Source organism: Myotis myotis, unplaced genomic scaffold, assembly GCF_014108235.1.
Source record: "Myotis myotis isolate mMyoMyo1 unplaced genomic scaffold, mMyoMyo1.p scaffold_m19_p_6, whole genome shotgun sequence".
Classification (NCBI taxonomy): Eukaryota; Metazoa; Chordata; class Mammalia; order Chiroptera; family Vespertilionidae; genus Myotis; species Myotis myotis.
The window spans coordinates 37678003-37696612 of NW_023416368.1; the positions used below are offsets into that span (position 1 = coordinate 37678003).

At 41.6% G+C, this 18610-nt stretch overlaps 1 protein-coding gene across 21 annotated transcripts in view; it reads right to left on the reverse strand.

Moving 5' to 3' along the window:
* LOC118657633 (transformation/transcription domain associated protein) overlaps positions 1–18610 on the reverse strand; it is a 112815-nt gene that overhangs the window by 73667 nt on the left and 20538 nt on the right. For 18 of the 21 annotated variants that reach the window (XR_004968062.1, XM_036311899.1, XM_036311888.1 and 15 more), the window contains exons 13-23: positions 18286–18364; positions 15952–16186; positions 14924–15290; positions 14738–14835; positions 13927–14121; positions 13327–13518; positions 11132–11297; positions 7786–8042; positions 5308–5508; positions 2847–2998; positions 676–875 (exon numbers count right to left, since the gene is read on the reverse strand). Coding sequence is in view for 20 of the 21 variants with exons in the window: in XM_036311899.1 (XP_036167792.1) it covers positions 676–875; positions 2847–2998; positions 5308–5508; positions 7786–8042; positions 11132–11297; positions 13327–13518; positions 13927–14121; positions 14738–14835; positions 14924–15290; positions 15952–16186; positions 18286–18364 (2142 nt within the window). In the remaining variant the exon portion in view is untranslated. The remainder of the gene's footprint in view (positions 1–675; positions 876–2846; positions 2999–5307; positions 5509–7785; positions 8043–11131; positions 11298–13326; positions 13519–13926; positions 14122–14737; positions 14836–14923; positions 15291–15951; positions 16187–18285; positions 18365–18610) is intronic. The other 3 variants (XM_036311894.1, XM_036311887.1, XM_036311902.1) reach the window with 1 other exon arrangement.

Consider the following 18610-nt stretch of genomic DNA (forward strand, 5'->3'; position numbering starts at 1 on the left):
AAGTCCACGTTCTACAGCCTCAAGAAAGCCCATCATCGTTCTCCAGGGCGAGGGCTCTGAGGACATGCCCGAGTGCAGTGCTCCTCAAGGGCGTGCACTGGCCAGCACTAGTCTGGGAGGAGTTACACCAGTTGGGAGTAAGTGTGCAGACACTTACATAGCACTGGGCAGCCCTGACGGTCCTACTGTCTTCTACCAAACCACCAGTCTGTAGTGGCTTAAGAATAAAGCCAAGAAGACAGACTCTGTCCTTCACACCCAGAGCCTGAGAACCCCTGCAGCAGAAGCAAGTAGCTATTCCAGGCAGAGAGAAGAGAGGGGCGAGCATCCCAGGAGCAGAGATGAGCACCGCAAGGGAGCCTTCGCGGAGCTGGCTGAAGAGCAGAGAGGTGGCGATGGAAAACACATGGAGGAAGGTCAGCAGTAAGTGTGACTGCAAACTGTCTCTGTTTACACAGCCAAGACTAGTCAGCCCCCTTTTGCATTTTATAGCTAACACTTGGAAACAATTTTCACAATGCAGCACCCATCGCTGAAATACCAATGATCTTTTCCAAGGGGAAAATTAGAAAACAAAGGCCAAAAATCAATCAGCCAACCTCAGCTTCTCTGAAACACCACCATGTCCTGACCAAGTTTTTGAAGTCAAATAACCAGTTCCTTGGCCCCACTCACCACACTGCTGGGCAACTGCCACCATTGTGTAGTGGCGGATCAGGCTGGCTACAAAGGGCAGGGCGCTGGGCCGAAGATCTTTAATGACTGCAGACATGAATGCCCCGGTCAAAGCCTGCTCAAATGTCTTCCGAGCTGGAGTATCTTGTGCTTTGTAGCGATGTGATATGATGACATTAGGTATGGTCTTTTCTGTAAAGCTGGAAGACAAAATTTAATCCACCATCATAAGACCAAAGTCCTGAGCTGATGGCTTCACCATGACTTTTTTTTTTTTTTTTATTTCAATCACCCTCCTTCCTCATTCAGATAGGACCAAGTAAATTAATTTCTCTGCTTTAATTTCAGTATGAACACTTGAAACCACTGATTCATCAAATATGTTCTACCTGATAGCAGCACAGGAAATGGATCAGAGGGAAATAACAAAAGGGCAGCAGATTCAATTTTTTATAATATTTCATTTTAGGTTTGAATTTACCTTTTATAATTAAACTAGTGGCCTAGTGCACGGATTCATGCACATTGAAAGGAAATTAATAAAAAGAAATATTTTAATATCGCTATTCACCCTTTCTCTATAATAGAAGTGACAGAGATGAAAGAATATTAGTAAAATGTATATGACAATATATAAGTTGATTAATAAACAATATGATATAAAAACAGACATGATATAAAACTAAAAACATGATATAAAAACAACAAAGACATGATATAACAACATTGATAAAAACAGTAACTGATAAATTGATTAAACTTATTCTAGCTGAAACCGGTTTGGCTCAGTGGATAGAGCGTCGGCCTGTGGACTGAAAGGTCCCAGGTTCGATTCCGGTCAAGGGCATGTACCTGGGTTGCGGGCACACCCCCAGTAGGAGATGTGCAGGAGGCAGCTGATCAATGTTTCTCTCTCATCGATGTTTCTAACTCTCTATCTCTCTCCCTTCCTCTCTGTAAAAAAATCAATAAAATATATATTAAAATAAATTTTTTTAAAATAAATAAATAAAATAAACTTATTCTAATATTACCCTGTATACCACATTAAGAGTAAAAAACACTTTCAGAGTGCTTGAATAATTTCCCTTGTCAATAAAAATATTTTTAGCCCTTGCCGGTTTGTCTCAGTGGATAGAGCATCGGCCTGTGGACTGAAAGGTCCCAGGTTTGATTCCGGTCAAGGGCACATGCCTGGGTTACAGGCTCAATCGCCAGTAGGGGCTGTGCAGGAGACAGCTGATCCATGATTCTCTCATCATTGATGTTTCTTTCTCTCTCCCTCTCCCTTCCTCTCTGAAATCAATTTAAAAAAAAAAAAAAGAAAATTCTCATTACTGAGTTATTTAAATATATGTATGTATTTTTAAAGTAAGTTTGAAATACCTAAATGATTTTTTTAAAAATTTGCACGTCAAATTTACTTTTATTAAACTTCTTGTTTTTTTTAATATATATATATTTTTTATTTTTAGATTTTTATTTAATATATTCCATAAAACTCCGAGTTGGGTTTTTTTTGCTCAATTTTTTTGCACAAGTATTTAGCTCAATTTGACGTTTGTTCTTTTCTACTATGATTCTTAACAGCTTTGAGAAATAAGATACATAGCATAGAATTCATTTATTTTAATTATATGGTTCAATGAGTTTTACATTTCTATAGTTGTACAACCATCACCACTATCCAATTTTAAGACATGTCACCCCAAAAAGTCAATCCCTCTCCCACCCCCATGCCAACCACTGACCACAACCTAAATTATAGGAGCAAAATACAAATATCACATGACAAATATCTGGAGAAAGAAAATATCACTATGGACTGGAAAAGTAAAAGATCCACTGAGTGTGTATCACGTGATAGGCGCTGTGAATATAATGGTGGGCAGAAGAAAGAGAAAAGAGTATGACCCTTGGTTCTTGAAACTTCCAACTTAATGAGGAGTCAATCATAAAGGCAGATCACAACTGATAAATTCTAATACTCAAGCACCCAAGTTCTCCCATTTTCTCTAAAAGCCAATGGAAGCATTATTAGGCAAATAACATGTCGTTTTCCTAACTAGAAGGAACATGCTCATAACATTAAGATATCTTAAAGGTCCTCTCTATCCCTCATTCCTGAAGCAAGGTATATTCAATTGCAGAGAATTAAATTACCAACATACTTAGGGTGTGCAAGGAGCTGGTAGAGAGCATGTTTATTGTCCTCTAGACTCATCATTGCCACCAGGAAGCACTTGATCACTTCCCACGCCTGCCTCCGGTAGTAGGGCTCAGTGTTGGCACTTTTCAGGCAGTCCAAAGCGGTTTCAATGGCCTATGACAACAAATAAACAAAAGTTATAGATGGTACCAAATTACAGGTCCTTAAAAGTCTTTCACTGAAAGCATTTGCAACACCCAAAAGAATCTTTTTTTTTTTTTTTTTAAATATATTTTATTGATTTTTTACAGAGAGGAAGGGAGAGAGAGAGAGAGTTAGAAACATCGATGAGAGAGAAACATCGATCAGCCGCCTCCGGCACATCTCCTACTGGGGATGTGCCCACAACCCAGGTACATGCCCTTGACCGGAATCGAACCTGAGACCTTTCAGTCCGCGGGCCGATGCTCTACCCACTGAGCCAAACCGGTTTTGGCCCAAAAGAATCTTAATGCGTATTTTTTTCTCTTGAAGTGAGCAGAGTGGGACTACACAGGGTAGCAAGTACTCCCTGTGTAAGACCTCCAGAGAAGGCAATGAAAGTATCATGAATAAGGAACTACACAGTTCAAATTAAAATGTAAAATGGAGTTTACTAATTTTGTGCTTAAACAGCCAATGGGAGATTCCAGAAATTAAATGAGCCTGTAAAGAGTCCTTGTGGTAGATTTGCTGGATTAAACTAGACACTGGGTCATCTACACACTTACCAAGGTCCTCAAGAGAATAATGAACTTTCTGCAGACCACAGACTTTCCTGTGTCTAAGTTCAAAACTAAAAGACAACTTTCCTAAGCTTTCACTAAATTCCTCTTCAAAAGAGAAAAAGGTTTACATCTTTTTTATTTTTTCAGAACACCTATATAGCTACACTCATATTTTTATCCTTTTCATTTCAATGAAATTGACCAGAAAGGCAGGGGAGGAACAATCACACAGAAAAATAATTTGAAGCCTTTAACAGCTAAGATATTAACTTAATGATAATTATATACATATGTATCAAAGAACTAAGCTGTATCAAAAATTAAACATTTATCCAGGCTCTGTGTGAGGAGCCAGAAAAAGAGCCGACAGGGACAGGGCCCTGCACTCCAGACCCAGCCAGGCGGCAAAGCACACAGGGCCGCTCAGCGTGACACAGCTTCTCACCACGTCACCCAGCCATGTGTCTGAGTCTTCTGAGGCACGGCACAACTCTCGTTTCTCCTACTGCCTCTAGTCTGGTCATTAATAGGTAATAAGTCATGTGAGGATGACTTTAGAAATTTTATTTTTAAGAATCAATGTAAGCTATGAGCCAATTACCCACTGAAAAAAAATAAATGACTGTTTTAACTGAAATTTACTGGCACTGGGGTTGGCTTCGCTGGTCATTCCCTTTGCCTAATCGACTCCTTCAGCTCACTGGGCATGCCACGGCCCTGAGGATGCTGTCTGCTGGGAAAGGAGCTCCACAAGCACAATAAAGTTTCCATAAAGGTGCAGGAGGACTGTGGAAGCCTATCTTCAAAACCTGGGTTCTCCCACCCTAGCTGGTGTGGCTCAGTTGGTGGGAGCATCATCCCATACACCAAAAGGTGGCAGATTCAATTCCCAGTCAGGGCACATAACCAGTAGGGGGCGAGTACGAAGCCGCTGATCAATTATTCTCTCTCATCATTGATATTTCTATCCCTCTCTCTCTCTCTTCATTCCTCTCTCTGAAATCAATAAAAACACTAAAACAAAAACAAAAACAAAAACAAAAAAAGAAACCCACTAAGTTCCAGGGCCAGGTGGGCAGGGCATCACCTTCTGGTCCCTCAGGAAAGATGGACCTGCTCAAAGGTCCAAAGCCTCAGGGGTAACACCCCTCCACTGGCCTCCTGGTGGTATGAAAGCTCCCTCACCCACCCATCTGGTCTCCAAATAAATCTCATTCTTCTTTGAGTTATAAATTCCCTCACAAAAAAGAGTACATGTTTTATTCACATATTTTCAAATAAGAATTCTTAAAAAGAAACTTATAGTATCACTAGAGGCCTGGTGCACAAAATTCGTGCATCCCTCAGCCCAGATTGCAAGAGGGTGCAGGCCAGGCCAAGGGACATCATCGGTGCATGATCAGGGCCAAGGAGGGACCGCAGGAGGGCTCCAGGGCGTGTCCCACCCTTCTTGCTCAGTCCCAATCGACTGGACCCCAGCAGCAAGCTAACCTACCAGTCGAAGCGTCTGCCCCTGATAGTCAGTGCACATCATAGTGACTGGTCGACTGTCTGCCCCCTGGTGGTCAGTAAATGTCATAGCAAGCGGTTGAGCGGCCTTAGCATATCATTAGCTTATTATGCTTTGACTGACTGGAAGACTGGACGACCGGACACTTACCATATTAGACTTTTATTATATAGGATTAAGAAGCTCCCAGAGACTTCCAAATTTACCTTCTCCATTGGAAGCTGAAGAGATGCTTTACAATCGGAGAACTCCACTGTAATACTGGGGCCTTGAACTTCAGTCAAAACATAGTGCAGCTTCTGGGATTCCTTTAACATCTTCCTGTTACTGCCACCAAATTTACCAAGTACACGATAGGCTACATGAGAAATGCTATCAGCAGGATTGCGTAAAGTACGCCATAAAGCCTAGAAATCAACACATTTTCATTAAAATCCTTCCAAGGTAATGCATTCACATGGCTCACAAATTAAAACCCAAAAGTTATAAAAGACTATACAGCAAAATTTCTTCCTTCTCTTTCCCCCAAACTAACAAATTCCCTTTCTTGGGAGAAGCCAATGTTGTTGATCTTGTGTATTCTCCCAGAAAAAGTTTATGTCTTTACAAAAATGCATATATAAATATAAACATTCTTCCATGCTCCTGAAGCACAAATGGTAGCATAGTAAATACTGCAGAGCTGAAAAGCAAGAAAACAAAGCAATATATAGCTTAGGCATCTTTACAAAATGGGATTGGGAGGAGCATAGAGAGAAATGTGGTTTACTGGTAAGTTCTCATCCTGAGGTTAAATGGTAAGTCCTCAGATTTTTACTTCTATTAGGTTTTATAACTTCAAAACCTGATATATAAATCATCTCATATATTTAAATTATCTTATACATTAGGAAGGATGGCAAAGGGGGAAAATGTGGATCATGTTGGGACCTGTATTATTAGGAAGAATAAATAATGTGTACCTTGTACACACATACTCAACTGTTGCCGGAAATTTTCCATTTTCCCAGATAAATTATCGTATCTTGAAAATTACCATAGCTCATTATTAAAATCTACTTCTTAAATCACCTTCTGAAACAATGCCCAATATTAGTGTCTAGCAATAATCAATAGAAAATCTTGGTACTTTCCTCTAAAGCAAAATTCCAATTTCTCTTATGTACCTGTAGGTCCAAAGAGGATTCTCCTTAATAACTGCTGAGAGGTGCTGTCTAAGTCTCCTCACCTCTACCCCCTCTACCTGGCCTACCAAATCCTCACTTATCTTCAGAAGTGACCTCTGCTTTACTCCCCGGGAGGGGCAGGTAGTGGGAATTAGTGTTTCTGTGCTTCTGATCTCCAAATACTCACGTAGAATTACCTGGTTGATGGAGCTAAAGTGAGGCAGCTTATCCCACCTGCCCAGTAGATAGGTTACTGCGCCTCCAAAAGCAGCCAGGGACCTGTCTCTCCCTGGGGCTGTCTGCCTCACAGAATGGCAAAAGGCTGGAGAACCCCTCCCTGCCTCCTCCTCCCACATGGTGCCCTCAACAAACATGGGGATGCCGAAACCGGTTTGGCTCAGTGGATAGAGCGTCGGCCTGTGGACTGAGAGGTCCCAGGTGCGATTCCGGTCAAGGGCATGTACCTGGGTTGCGGGCATATCCCCAGTAGGAGATGTGCAGGAGGCAGCTGATCGATGATTCTCTCTCATCGATGTTTCTAACTCTCTATCTCTCTCCCTTCCTCTCTGTAAAAAAATCGATAAAATATATATTTAAAAAAAAAAAAAACATGGGGCAGTTCTTCCAAGTTGCCATCTCCAATCTATTCTGCCCAAAGACTTCTGTCCTTTAGGGGTTACTGAGTCCCCATCATATAAAGCTGTCAGAATTCTGATCCCAGTGTGGGGTCAAATACCCTATGCTAATGGGGCACATGAGTAAGTAACAGGTAGCCTAAATCTCTAACAATTACCAACCACATTACAAATCAATAACAGCAGCAAAAAATGAAGGAAAAACCTGATATCTGACATATGAACTCTAATGAACAAAAAATACAAAATGTTGCCTGGCCAGTGTGGCTCAGTTGGTTGGAATGTCATCCTGTACACCAAAAGGTTGAGGATTCATTCCTGGTCAAGGTACATATCCAAATTTCGGGTTTGATCTCTGGTCAGGGCACATGTAGGAGGAAACTGATCAGTGTCTCACTCTTTCTCTCTCTCCCTTCCTCTCTCTGAAAACAAATCAAAAAATTTTAAGACTGTTAAAAATATCTATACATAAAATGTTTGCAGACAGCTATTTTCCCTTAGTAATCTGCACCTCTGTACTGTGTAGCTCAAGATCTTTTGTGAATAAAGAAAGGATCTCCTGGAAGCAACAGTGACCATATACCTGCCTTTGTAAGTCACCAACTAAAGGAACAAGATACCTGTAAAAGCCTCCAAAAAAGAGGGCAGTACTGCAAAACAAATAGTCCCTCAATACTTACAGTATTTCTTTACATATTGTCATAGCCAGAAGATGCACAAAATAAGTTGAAAACTTCACCACTTCATCCTGCAGACAGTCCACCACAGAGCATGGAGAGCTCAACAGAGGCCTGTCACTGCCAGCCAGATGGCCTAAAATCTTCAGTAGGAACTAACATGAGCACCTAGCGCCCTCTGCTGGCACTTAGGAAAACAGACTTACCTGCATGAGCTCTGCGCGTACTGGCTGAATGTGGTCATACAGGAAATCGGGCTGCAGGTTGTCCACACACAACTCCAGAGTCCTCAGGCCTTGGCTGACCAACGTCTGAGAGCCATTGAGAGCAGACACCAAGGGATCCATTAACATGGGCAAATACGGCAAGAGAGAGCTCAGCCGTACAGGCACCGTGAGACACAGCTCCACGAAGAGATCCTTCATGTGCTGCTTATGCAGGCCGCTCTGCAACATGTTCAGCCCTAATAACAGGGTGTGGGACAGTCAGAGGTGAAGTTGCCATCCAGACACAGGCGAAAGTTAACAGTACAAAATAACTGGTACACTTTTCATTATATACATCAATGTGATGATAGGAAGCCTTCTTATGCCTTATAAGCTACTATATTAATTAGCTAACCCTATTCTATAACTGCATCCACGACCCCCTTTGTCTGTGCTAGTCATAGTGACAACAGCAAGCTGCATATAATTATTATATACTTAGTTATAATTATAATAACATGTCTTGTAATATATTACACATCAACCTTTTTAAAATGTTACACTATTAATAAGCCCAATCTAAAAACAGAGACTTCTGATATGATACATTCATCTCGTTTGAGGTTTACAATCTTATATCTCAAGTTTCCAGTAGGTCAGTTGATGTTTATGCTCTAAAATATAAATATTTTTCCAAAAATCCACTTTTGTTTCTTATAGAGAGGAGCCTCCTTCTTATAAAATCAACCTCCCCACTCTTCATGAGGGTAACCAAGTATTTACTGAGCTCCTTCCCAACTAACACGAGTCAGGTCAACACTAGCTCAGAGCACTTAGAGGCAAGCTAGAAAGAGAAAAGCATGTGACTCAGCAGACCCACCACAAGGTGCATCCAGGTACTGCAGGTTGAAGAGAGCTCAGTGAAGAGTTGACAGGCAAGTCACCATAGGGTAGGAGAAGGAGGATAAAAAGAGGGAAAGGCTAAGTCCCCAGGAGATATGCTTGAACAAAGCAGGGTAGGGAGAGATGAGCTTGGGGACAGCAGAGAGTGTACAGGAAGAAATCAGACTTATCAGAGCAGAGGGCTCAAGTTAAAGAATGACCGGAGATGGGTTTAAATACGAACAAAGGAGCCTGATTATGGTTAAGCACTTTGCCTGGTAGACTTATGACCATGTTACATTTAATATCCAAATATGTATTTCCCAGTTGCCTTCTGGGTATACAATGTTGTAAATGGCTTTTCTTTAAAGAATTTACAAAGAAAATTTAGATTTAATCCTTTGCTAAAATGCCAGAAGCTCACACTTACAAAAATACAAATTCCTAAGATAATGTTTCTCATCAGTTCACACCCACAAACACTGGATGGACTCAAGATAGATCTTCTTTAGCTTTACATTTTGAAAGCATTTCTAATTATACAGGAACTAGTGACCTGGTGCGCGAACTCATGCACATTTAAAGGAAATTAATTAGAAGGTGGTCAGCGGGTGGGACTGGGCGAGAGGGGCCGGACACGCCTTGGAGCCAATCTTCGGCAGTCCCTCCCGGCTGGCCACATCTTTGGCAGCGCCAAGGCTCAAAGGACGTCTGTGGAATGAGCAGGGGGTCCCTCCAGCAGGTGGCATCCCTAGGCCTGGCCTGTGGGGATCAGGCCAAAACCAGCTCCCAAGGGGTCCCAGAGTGTGAGAGGGCACTCTACAAAGTTGCTGTGTCGCCAAAACCGGTTTGGCTCAGTGGATAGAGCGTCGCCCTGCGGACTGAAGGGTCCTGGGTTCGATTCCGGTCAAGGGCATGTGCCTGGGTTGCGGGCACATCCCCAGTGGGAGATGTGCAGGAGGCAGCTGATCGATGTTTCTCTCTCATCGATGTTTCTAACTCTCTGTCTCTCTCCCTTCCTCTCTGTAAAAAAATCAATAAAATATATTTAAAAAAAAAAAAAAGTTGCTGTGTTGAGTGTCTGCCCTCTAGTGGTCAGTGTGCTTCATACCAACCAGCTGGTCCGATGGTCGCTTAGCCTTTTATATATAGACTAGAGGCCTGGTGCATGAAATTCGTGCACAGGAAGGGGGATTCCCTCAGCTTGGCCTGTACCCTCTCCAATCTGGGAACCCTCAGGACCTCTGGCTCCTAACTGCTCACCTGCCGGCCTGATCCCCCTAACTGCTCTCCCGTACCTGCCTGATCACCTCTAACCACCTCTGCCTCTGCCCCTGTGGGTTTGTGTCTCCGATCCGGCCCCCAGCAGCCCCAGTACCAAGGTGGTGGGGCTTGGGGCTGCTGGGTGCCGGCCTCCCTGCGTGTTTGTGTCTTTGATCTGGCCCCCAGCAGCCCCAGCACCGCGGTGGTGGGCCTTAGGGCTGCTGGGTGCCAGACCTGCAGGTTTGTGTCTCTGATCCGGCCCCTAGCAGCCCCAGCACCGCAGTGGCTGGCCTTGGGGCTGCTGGGTGCCGGACCTGCGGGTTTGTGTTTCTGATCCGGCTCCTAGCAGCCCCGGCACCGCAGTGGCTGGCCTTGGGGCTGCTGGGTGCCGGGCCTGCGGGTTTGTGTCTCCGATCAGGCCCCCAGCAGCCCTGGCGCTGCAGTGGCTGGCCTTGGGGTTGCTGGGTGCCAGAGCTGCTGGGTGCCAGTCCTGCGGGTTTATGTCTCTGATCCCCCCAGCAGCCCCAAGCACCGCGGTGGCGGGGCTTGGGGCTTCTGGGTGCTGGGCTCTGTGTGTTTGTGTCTCCCATCTGGCCCCCAGCAGCCCCAAGCACTGCCTGGCCGCTATGGACAGGGCCATTTTTGTTGGGTTAATTTGCATACAGGCCCTGACTGGCTGGTGGGTGTAGAGTGATGGCCAATTTGCATGTTTCTCTTTTATTAGTGTAGATTGTTGAATTCTGGTTGTGTAAAGCAACTAAATAAAAATATAAACTTATAAATCAGCTTTATAACTTGTTTGCCCTTCTTGTTCTGATTCTCTTTCAAATCTAGGGATTCCTGCTCTTACAAAACCACTAGAAACAACCCTCTAGACTTGCTTACCAAATGCTATAAAAATACAACCAAGTCCTAACTGAGGAAACCAAAACCTTCCAACTCTCATTCAACTCTGAGTATAAAGAAAGAGACCAGAACTGAATGGGGAGAGGGGGCTCCTTTAAAAGTCCCACTGACTTTAAAGACAGTGGAACACAGGGACTGAAGGGCGTCATTCTCATTCTCCCTCTCCCTCTCTCTCTGTGGGGGACATACATATATCTCCTCACGATGACCTTCAATGGGTACAGAGGATGAACCCCAGCAACCAAGGGCAGCCACACACACAAGGCTAAAAGTCAACCAAAATCATTGCTCTGACCTTGCAAGAGGTTTGGAAGAAGAGGCAAAAATTCCTGATACAGGAGATCATGGCTACCGCCCCCAATAGAGCGGAACAGGGCCCGAAGCAGCAGGAAGTAGTTATAGGGCTCTTTGGCAGTCTGTGCAAGCTCCATGGAGCTGTTCACAATCTTGTGCAGGTGGGGCTGCAGGATACAGAAAAGGCAAGTTAGTAGGCTCTAAATGAGGCAGATCCACATCCCCAACAACTGTGCTAAACATTCATTGCAATCAGACAGGAATGGAAGGTAATTCTTTTCTTTTCTTTTTTTTTTAATTGATTAAGTTATTACATATGTGTCCTTATCTCCACGTTACCCCCCATCCCCCCCACTCATGCCCTCACCCCCCTACTGTCTGTGTCCATTGGTTAGGCCTATATGCTTGCATATAAGTCCTTTGGCTGATCTCTCCCCCTTATGCCCACCCTCCCCTACCCAGAAGGTAATTCTTATAAATTTATTGAAAAACAAAACAAGAACTTGCCAGCTTTTATTTGACTCAAATTAATTTCTCTTAAAATATATGTTCATTTCCACCAGTTTGGGTGTGAAAGAAGCATTTAATAGGTTCCTATCTGTCAACTCTGCAGTTCTCATGAATATAGTCACTCATGTATAAGACTAAATAATCAAACAAGATGAAAGGAGCCTGTTTCCTATGACAATCTAAATGCAACAAGTAATCTAAAGGAACTAAAATTCCCTAGCAACCAAATATGTAAAGTTTGGAAGAGCCTCAAAAGACATTTATGATAAGGTTTTGGGAGACTTGATCGGAAAATGGGTATTTCTTTTTAATAAAAGAAGCACTTTAATAAAAAAGCACTTTATTAGCTTACAGTACCTTTAGTTAACATTTTTATCTTGTACTTCAAATCCTAGTTTTGACATGTGACAGGTTAAATTTAACATGATACTTTCTTGCAGGTATATTTAAAGTGAACTGTGAACTGTAAACTGTTGGTATAATCACTAATACAATTCCAAACTTGTTACTCTAAATAGCATATTTATTTTACAGAATAAATATGTTCTCTAGGTAAAAAGTTACATGAATTTATGATTTCAATATTTTTCTTGAACATCTTCCTATCAGTCTTTCCCCGCCCCCAATTAGGTTTTATTTTTGTTGTCATTCTGTATAGTTATATCTAATGTCGGTACAAATAGAATTATTTGACCATACCAAGTTATTTGGATACATTACAATTAAGTACTTTTTTTTAAATCAAGTATTTTTCTTCCATATTGACAGAAAAGTAATGTTAAGGTTAACAGATTACTATATAACTGAAAAAGACTAAGAAAAGCATCACATAAAAGCACAGATTACTGCTGCTTTTTATCATTATCTGTACTTTTACTCTAGAAAAAAAAAGGATCTTATTTACAGCTTCAAATTTTCCCCATCTCTCTTCAGACTCAACTGGTGGTAACATTCAACTTTCTATAGGAATTAAAATTTTGCCCTAAGTGGAAATGAATGTTTACAAGGCATTTGTTCTGTCATCTGCCACTTTTAAAGGGTGACTTAACCATGGGTTCATTTTTACCCCTTTTCTACATTCAACCAACTGATTAAATCAAATTATACAAGATTAGTAATCTATAAAAATGTTGGAGATACACTCCTCCAAGATGATCTGAATTAAGGAACACAAATGGTTAGAATTCTTGATCTAAACATTCCATTCAGGAATGTTTATGTATTGCCACAGAGAATATGAACACACAACAAAGTTAAAGTGGAAAATGGCTGATATATCTCATCAGATTTGAGAGATAAGTGAAGACATTTTTTTCCTTCTATAATCTTTTGCATCACTTAACTTTTAAAATAAGGATAATATGCTTCTAATTTTACTTGTGTAAACCAGAAAAAAAAAACTGAATTTAAAAAAGAAAACTAGTGGTAGAAATATTAATGATAATCCACTGCCTACCATAGGAGTTATGAAATTTTCATTTTAAATCACCAGATAAATTAAGCTCTGCTTAGAAATACATGAAATGTGTTCCATACTTGGCCCTTATTTGTTGCAAATATTTTAACTCTAAAAGCACTTTACAAATATAAAAAGAGCCATTCCGGTTTTTGTTCAAAAGTGAAAACAAGACTTAAACAATAACAAACCCTAAAACAAAGTACTACTTGAATCTAAATAAGCTTTACCTTTAGCATTTGTTCATTTTCAGCTGCAAAGAGGGAGACTGAGCCAAAGACCAATTTAAACAGCTTGAGGTACAGGTTGGAGAGCTCCACGTTGGAGCCCATTTCTGGCAGGCGATCAAGGAGATATTCCACCAGAATTGTAGCAAACAGAGCAGAGGTAGTAGGATTTGCCAAGAAGGAATTGGCAACAATCTATCAAAACAAGAAAAGAATGTTACAAAAAATAATCCCTTCCCCAAAACAGCTTTAAGAGAAATATACTCCAAAAACACAAAATCAGACACTCCAAGAAATTAATTACTCACCAAAAACAAAAAAAGAAAAGAAACAGATTTACTGAGCCTTGAGTGGAACAGTTCAAGTACTTAATCTGTTATTCTGTCCTTACCATCAAACACCAAGAGCCTATACCTAACACATATTGAATTTCCACTAATGAAAACTGGTCCAAAGCATCTTGAGATTTTGAGAGGGAAATTTTATATTTCTCTAAATTTTGCTCTAAAAGCACATTCTTACACATATTTAGAAAATCCTCCAAATAAACAGAGTACCAAGAATTCATGTATGTTGAAAGTATATAAGAAAGGAGTTTTATACCTGAAGAGCATAATTCTTTGAGATTCTTTCCACCATATAAGGAACTGTAGTTTGAAATATTTCTTTAAATGTTAAGGGATTCATCATTGTGAACACACCAGCAAAGTGTTCCAATACCTCCTTCTCTTCCTTCATTCTAACAGTCTGGCAGTTTGCTACTCGAATGTATGTTTGTCCATTTCCTGCTATCTGGACCTAACATAGGAAAAAAAGAAACCATGGGCATTAAAATCAAACATCTCTGAATATAGTATTCCATCACCTAATCAGATTAGCTGTATACTTAAAACAGAGCACTTGAATTAGGTAATAAATACCCCTCTGAAATCTTTCAAATTCTCTATTCTTAGTTTTTTAGCCCTCACACGAGGAAGTTTTTATTGATTTTTAGAGAGAGGACGGAGAAGGAGAGAGAATCACTGATCAGTTGCCTCTCATACATGCCCCAATTGGGGACTCACAACTTTTTTTAGTGTACGGACAACCCTCCAACCTAGCCAGGGCTAGAAAATCATTTTTTTAAAAAACAACGATTTTCTTAGGCGTTCCAAAAAGGAACAAATTTAGTAAACTTAAATCTTATTTCTATTACATTCCATTTGTACCACCTCCCCCCAAAAGACACCCACTGAGACTTATAAACAGAAATTCTCACCATAAATTCAATGCTGTGCTACAAAACAAAAGCAACTTGGACGCAAAATACTGTAGACCACCCAAAAATAACAGAACTCTCAAGATCTGTTCCATCACTAACATCTCTAATTCTAAGGGATAATTTCAATAGACTGGCTTAAGGGCACTGCCTTACCTGATAAATATCTAAAGCCTGCATTGCATATTTCACAAGTTTTATGTAAATCTGAGTTTCTTTGGGCTGTAACTGCTTGTTAGGAATGAACTGAGCTTCTGGAAAAGAGATAGCATAGTAAGTCAATGTGAATAAAACCCACTCTGCAAAACACTGTTCGTCTAAATAATTCAAGAGCATAGTTACCACCAGGCGCTTTACATGATGTTATGCCCCACGTGATTGTCTTGACACCACAGACCAAGGTTTTTACCAAACTTCGGCAATCTGTGACTTGAAATGTCTGCTTGTCCTCCTTGTCCTTTTCTCCTTGCTTCTCAAAGGAAGGCATAGGGGCTGGGGTCACAGGGGTGGCAGGGGGAGGGGGAGGAGGTGGGGCTGGGGCTGGGGTGGGAACAGGGGCTGGGGATGGGGCAGGGCCCGGAGCTGTGGGGGCAGCGGGCACTCCCGGCAAAGCTGCTTCCACGGCTCCGAGTTCTGACTGAGGCTTGCACTTCTTAAAAATGGCAGAGAGCTGGTAGCGAGCAATGGTGTGGAATTTGAGAACAAAAACCTAACAGGATGAGAAAGTGGAGAGATAAGACAAAAATCATTCTTTTAAAATGGTCAACAACCCTATCAGAAGACAGGGTAAGAAACACTCTCTGAAACCATCTGCTGAAATCATTCTGCTTTGTATAAGACAAAGTGTGCTATTTTTCCTCTCCGGTAACTATCAATGTATCACTATGTCCACTACACCGGTGAAGACCCCACTCAGGACAGCTGACAACTGGCCGGACAGGCAGGATACAAACTGCTCCATGGCCCATACAACTGCCTGTTGGCAGCAGGCATCACACTTTACCCCTCACCCACATCCCCAATTGGGCACCTCGCCAGAGATGCTCTCAGCTATCTGAGCACTATGCTATGTGGTGTCCCAGGGCCCTTGCCATTCTGTACTCAGAGGTCTCACGTGCTGTTTTATTTGTCTCTCATAAGAACCCTATACGACAGACAGTGAGTATCCCTGGTTAGAAGAGACGTTCAGCATCCCACTCACACACACTAGACTAGTTAATGGGGGAGCAGGGATTTAAACCAAAGTGATCAAATGCCTAGGGTCACGCCAGGCAAACTGGCGGCTCCATAAACTTGCCAGTAAAGCACTGGTACAAGCTCAGCAGCAAGTGGGATTAAAGAGCATGGGGACCTGTCTGGAGAGCTGGTACCTCCAGCATCCGCATCAGGACATCTCTCCCGTTGCCACTCTCCTGTTCGCTCTTGGAGCGGATGCAGTCCACCAGGTTCAGCAGGAGCTTGCAGGACATGGTCTGGATGCTGCTGGGCAGGGACTCGTCATCAATGTTCTTGGCAAAGAGCTGGACAGCGAGGGAGAGGTCACTGAGGGGCAGATGCTGACGAACGTGGTGCACGAGGTCAGCCAGGGTGCTGTAGGCGAGGGGCCTGTAGGAAGAGACGTCTGCTAGTGTGCATCTCAACATTCCCCCAGGACCACATCTCCAAGCCACCCTCCCTACCACTACCTGCCCAGGAACACCACCACTGGGATAGCACGTTTGGGGCACACTTTATAGCAGTGATGGCGAACCTTTTGAGCTCGGCGTGTCAGCATTTTGAAAAACCCTAACTTAACTCTGGTGCCGTGTCACATATAGAAATTTTTTGATCTTTGCAACCATAGTAAAACAAAGATTTATATTTTTGATATTTATTTAATATATTTAAATGCCATTTAACAAAGAAAAATCAACCAAAAAAATGAGTTCGCGTGTCACGCGTGTCAAAGGTTCACCATCACTGCTTTATAGCGTTCCGGTTTCCCCAGCTACACAGCTGACACTCTAATCTTGGTGTTTAAATCTTTACTTTCCAAATTCATGCATGTCATAGCAACACTAGCACATGAGCTCAATTATGCACTGAATGGATTTTGTTGCTCAAAGATAAATAGTATGTATCAATTAATACCTTATATACAGGGCAGGGCAAAAATAGGTTCATAGTTGCAAGTATGTAAAACAGTTTATTTTGTATTATGATTTATTAATTATTGTATTACTTTCCATAAGAACAACTGTAAACCTACTTTTGCCCTACCTGGTATGGGGCCTTTTTATAGAGACATCCCCAGTAGGAGATGTGCAGGAGGCAGCTGATCGATGTTTCTCTTGCATCGATGTTTCTAACTCTCTATCTCTCTCCCTTCCTCTCTGTAAAAAATCAATAAAATATATTTTAAAAAAAAAAGAAATAAAGTATATAAATTGATTAGTGCTTGGGAGATGTGAAAAGAGCACGGTAAGAAAGACAGGTGGGAAAACCACTCTAAGATAGGATGCCCGACAAAGTCCCTTTGAGGTGACATTGACACTGAGACCTTAAGGTCAAAAAGCAGCCTTAGGGCAAAAAGCTAAGGACATTTCCAGATGGAGGAAACAGGGAAGACAAAGCTCTGAATGGGAAGAGCCTAGAATAGCCAAGGAGCTAAGAGGCCAGTGTGGCTACAGCAGTTTGAGTGGGGAGGGAAGAGCCAAATCCCACGGGAGTTGCACACCACAGTCAATAGTCTGGGTTTTGCCCAGACAGCATGGCTCAGTGGTTGAGTGTGGACCTGTGAACCAGGAGGTCACAGTTTGATTCCTGGTTGGGGCACATGCCTGAGTTGTGGGCTTGATCCCCAGTATATGGTGTGCAGGAGGCAGCCAATCAATGATTCTTTCTCATCATCAATGTTTCTATCTCTCACCCACTCTCCCTTCCATTCTGAAATGTAAAAATATATTTAAAAAACAAGAGTTTGGATTTTGTCTTTGTCTAATGGCAACAGAAAGCCACTGGAGAGTTTCCAGCAGCACTGACATGATCTAATGTCCAACAACAGGAAGGTTCCACCCCAAGTTATAAAGAATGTCTTACTTACTATTTTATAACTTTTATATAGAAAACAGTGAATGGTCTACATCATATTCATAGTGTACTGCATGTTTTTCAAAAGATCCATCACACATCGTTTATTAAAGCCAAAAAATTAGTACTGTTGATTAATTTTACATTTTAAAGATGACTAAATGTTAATTTTCTCCTTGAGAAACAATAAACATGATCATAACTACATTTGTCTAAAATGCCTAAAATAAAAATTAAAAGGAAATACATCAAGATATTATTTGTGTTACTTGAGCTCCTAGAGCAGGACCAAAAAGTTTTCTTCCCTTCTTTTTCTTGGTAGGTTATAAAATATTATTTTATGATGAAAAGATTAATTTATTATATAGGAAGCAAAAATAAAACAAAAAGGGGAAAAAAAGGAATGCTAGCCAGATAAAGTTATACCTATGTTAAAATCTAAATTACTCTGATTTTTCCCTTTAAGCTAAAGCACAAAAAGCAACTGAAGGCATTTCAAAAATTCCTGCAATTCTAAATTCAATGAGAGTGAGGGCCCAACAGCCAGTGCTTGTTGAAACGCTTGCAGCATAAAGTGCCAGAAATCACCCCTCCCTCGCATTCCATCAGCCGATTTCGTGGGTTTAATCTCATACCTGAGCGTCTCTCGAGCAGTATATCCTGAACCAATTAGTATGGATTCATCAAACAGCTTGTCCATGCAAGGGATGAACTCTAGAACACAAACACCCATTGCATATATCACCAACTAAACCAATTACACATTACATAACAGTACTTTCATAGTAGCCAACCTGCAGTCAATTAGCAATCCAGATTTTTAAAAGGGTGAAGAGGAAAGCACGTACAATGTATTTTAGTCACACTGGCTTTACTGAGCCGCATGAGCCATCTGCTGTCAGAACCACATTCAGTGTCAGAATAGACTAAGAACACCAGTTTCATATGCCCCCGTAGAGA